Here is a 3,051-nt window from a genome sequence, read left to right on the forward strand (position 1 = left end):
TGTTTGGTAGAATTCACCAGTGAAGCCATCAGGTCCAGGGCTTTTCTTTATCAGGAAATTTTTGATTACTGATTCTAACACCTTACTAGTTATAAATCTATTTTTTTTTATTTCTTCATGATTCTGTCTTGGTAGGGTTTGTGTTTCTAGGAATTTGTTCATTTCACCTAGTATATCTGATTTTTTGCTATGAAATTATTTATAGTACTCTCTTATAATCATTGTTCTTTCTATAAAATAAATAGTAATGTCCTCACTTTCATTTCTTATCTTAGTAATTTGAGTCTTTTTTTTTCTTAGTCCACTTAGATAGAGGTTTGTCAATTTTGTTGATCTTTTCAAAGAACAAAATTTTGGGGTTTTTTTTATTTTGTCTATTGTTTTTCTATTTTCAATTTCATTTACCACTGTCCTAATCTTTATTATTTCCTTTCTTCTGCAACCTTTGAATTTAGTTTGTTTTTCTTTTTTCTAGTCCCTTAAGTTAGGTTGTTAATTTGAAGTCTTATTTAACTTAAGCATTAGAGCAAGAAATTTCCTCTTTAACATTACATTTGTTTGTGTCCCATAAATTTAATTGTATTATTTGTTTGTATTTTCTTTCTTCTGTAAGCATTTTCTAATTTCTCAGTGGTCTGAGAATAAAATAAAGTCATAAAAACAGGTCATTCCCACTTACCCTAGAATATATCTAAAGCCAAAGGCTGACACCAAGCTATGTTGTTAACAGAAATATTTTTTTTTTAAAGATTTTATTTATTTTTTAGAGAGCGAGCGAGAGAGAAACAGCATGAGAGGGGAGAGGGTCAGAGAGAGAAGCAGGCTCCCCGCTGAGCTGGGAGCCGGATGTGGGACTCGATCCCAGGACCCTGGGATCATGACCCCAGCTGAAGGCAGACGCTTAACCATTTGAGCCACCCAGGCGCCCAGAAATATTTATAAAGATAAAAACAGAAGCATACTACGATGCCTCGAATAAACAAGGAGTCATAGAACCATTTTTACAAATCACCTCTTTATTTGGTACTACAGTTTTTATATCTCAGTATAATTAAGATTTGACCTGGCTGAGGGTTTTTGTTTTATTTTGCTTCATTTTGTTTTAAGAATAAGAGAAAGTGCCAAAAGAGAGGTGGTAAAAGAGAACCTGCAGGAGCCTTTGCCCTCAGAAACCTTCTTATTCCAGGGTTTCTTCACTTGCCCAGCTCTCACTCCAAGCCAGGTACCACTACTCCAGGTTCACGCTCAGCACTGGCAGTTTGAATGTGCACGGGCAACACATTCCAAATCCAGATTGACAAGACCATTAACCAATCACAGAGCCAGATTTCCTTTTCCCCTGTGCAATCATGTCTGCCCTATGGAAGACAGTGATGAGAAGAAGGGGGCGGGCCAAGGGGAAAGGCGTTGGAAAGTACCACCTATCCAACCTCCGAGCAACAGTAAAGTGATTCTTCAGCATTGGGATCTAGCTGTCAGCTTCTGTCTTTGTATTGTCAAGATGTCTCTTTCTAAGAAGTTAACTTTGGACAAGCTGGATGTTAAAGGGAAGCGAGTCATCATGAGAGTAGATTTTAATGTTCCCATGAAGAAGAACCAGATTACAAATAACCAGAGAATCAAAGCTTCCATCCCAAGCATCAAGTACTGTCTAGATAATGGAGCCAGGTCAGTAGTTCTTATGAGTCATCTAGGTCGACCTGATGGTGTTCCCATGCCAGATAAATACTCATTAGAGCCTGTTGCTGCTGAGCTCAAATCCTTACTGGGCAAGGATGTTCTGTTTCTAAAGGACTGTGTGGGCCCAGAAGTGGAGAAAGCCTGTGCCAACCCGGTTGCTGGTTCAGTTATCCTACTGGAGAACCTACGCTTTCATGTGGAGGAAGAAGGAAAAGGCCAAGATCCTTCTGGAAATAAGCTTAAAGCTCAATCAGATAAAATAGAAGCCTTCCGAGCATCACTCTCCAAACTAGGGGATGTCTATGTCAATGATGCTTTTGGCACTGCTCACCGGGCCCACAGTTCTATGGTGGGAGTGAATCTGCCCCAGAAAGCATCTGGATTCCTGATGAAAAAAGAGCTGGACTACTTTGCCAAAGCCTTGGAAAACCCAGAGAGACCCTTTCTGGCTATACTTGGTGGAGCCAAAGTGGCAGACAAAATCCAACTTATCCAAAATATGCTGGACAAAGTCAATGAGATGATAATTGGTGGTGGAATGGCTTTTACCTTCCTTAAGGTACTCAACAACATGGAGATTGGTGCATCCCTCTTTGATGAAGAAGGGGCCAAGATTGTCAAAGATATCATGGCTAAAGCCAGTAAGAATGGTGTGAACATTACCTTTCCTGTCGACTTTGTCACTGCTGACAAGTTTGAGGAGAATGCTAAGGTTGGCCAAGCCACTGTAGCATCAGGCATACCTGCTGGCTGGATGGCTTTGGACTGTGGTCCTGAGACCAACAAGAAGAATGCTCAAGTTGTGGCCCAAGCCAAGCTAATTGTGTGGAATGGACCTGTAGGGGTATTTGAATGGGATGCCTTTGCTAAGGGAACAAAAGCCCTCATGGATGAAATTGTGAAAGCCACTTACAGGGGCTGTATCACCATTATAGGAGGTGGAGACACTGCTACTTGCTGTGCCAAATGGAACACTGAAGATAAAGTCAGCCATGTGAGCACTGGAGGAGGTGCCAGTCTGGAACTCCTGGAAGGTAAAGTCCTTCCTGGAGTGGAAGCCCTCAGCAACCTGTAGTTGACTTTCCCTTTCCACTATTTCCTGTCCATAGGCTTTAATTCAACTTAGTGCTCTACACTGCACCTTGACTTTTGTTATAGTTTACCCCTATACCAAGGCCTAGGCAATGACTAAAGGATCAGTTATCAGGAACTCTTATCATCAATACAACAATGTAACTCATTTTAGTTCTGTCATGCATTTGCCTGCTCTCTTCAAGATCTCAGTTAAACTTGTTGTGATTCATAGGAAGGATATACTCTTACATTGCATATTAAAGTGAGTTGAAGAAGCTTAATCTCTCTCTTTTTTAT

General features: G+C 40.5%; 1 protein-coding gene across 1 annotated transcript; it reads left to right on the forward strand.

Annotated features, from left to right (window-relative positions):
• The first annotated feature begins 1,501 nt into the window (after positions 1–1,501).
• PGK2 (phosphoglycerate kinase 2) lies at positions 1,502–2,755 on the forward strand. Its single transcript, XM_021692140.1, has one exon. It carries the CDS (start codon positions 1,502–1,504, stop codon positions 2,753–2,755), a length of 1,254 nt encoding a protein of 417 aa, XP_021547815.1.
• Positions 2,756–3,051: the final 296 nt, after the last annotated feature.

The sequence above is a fragment of the Neomonachus schauinslandi genome, chromosome 8 (assembly GCF_002201575.2).
Source record: "Neomonachus schauinslandi chromosome 8, ASM220157v2, whole genome shotgun sequence".
NCBI classification, from domain to species: domain Eukaryota; kingdom Metazoa; phylum Chordata; class Mammalia; order Carnivora; family Phocidae; genus Neomonachus; species Neomonachus schauinslandi.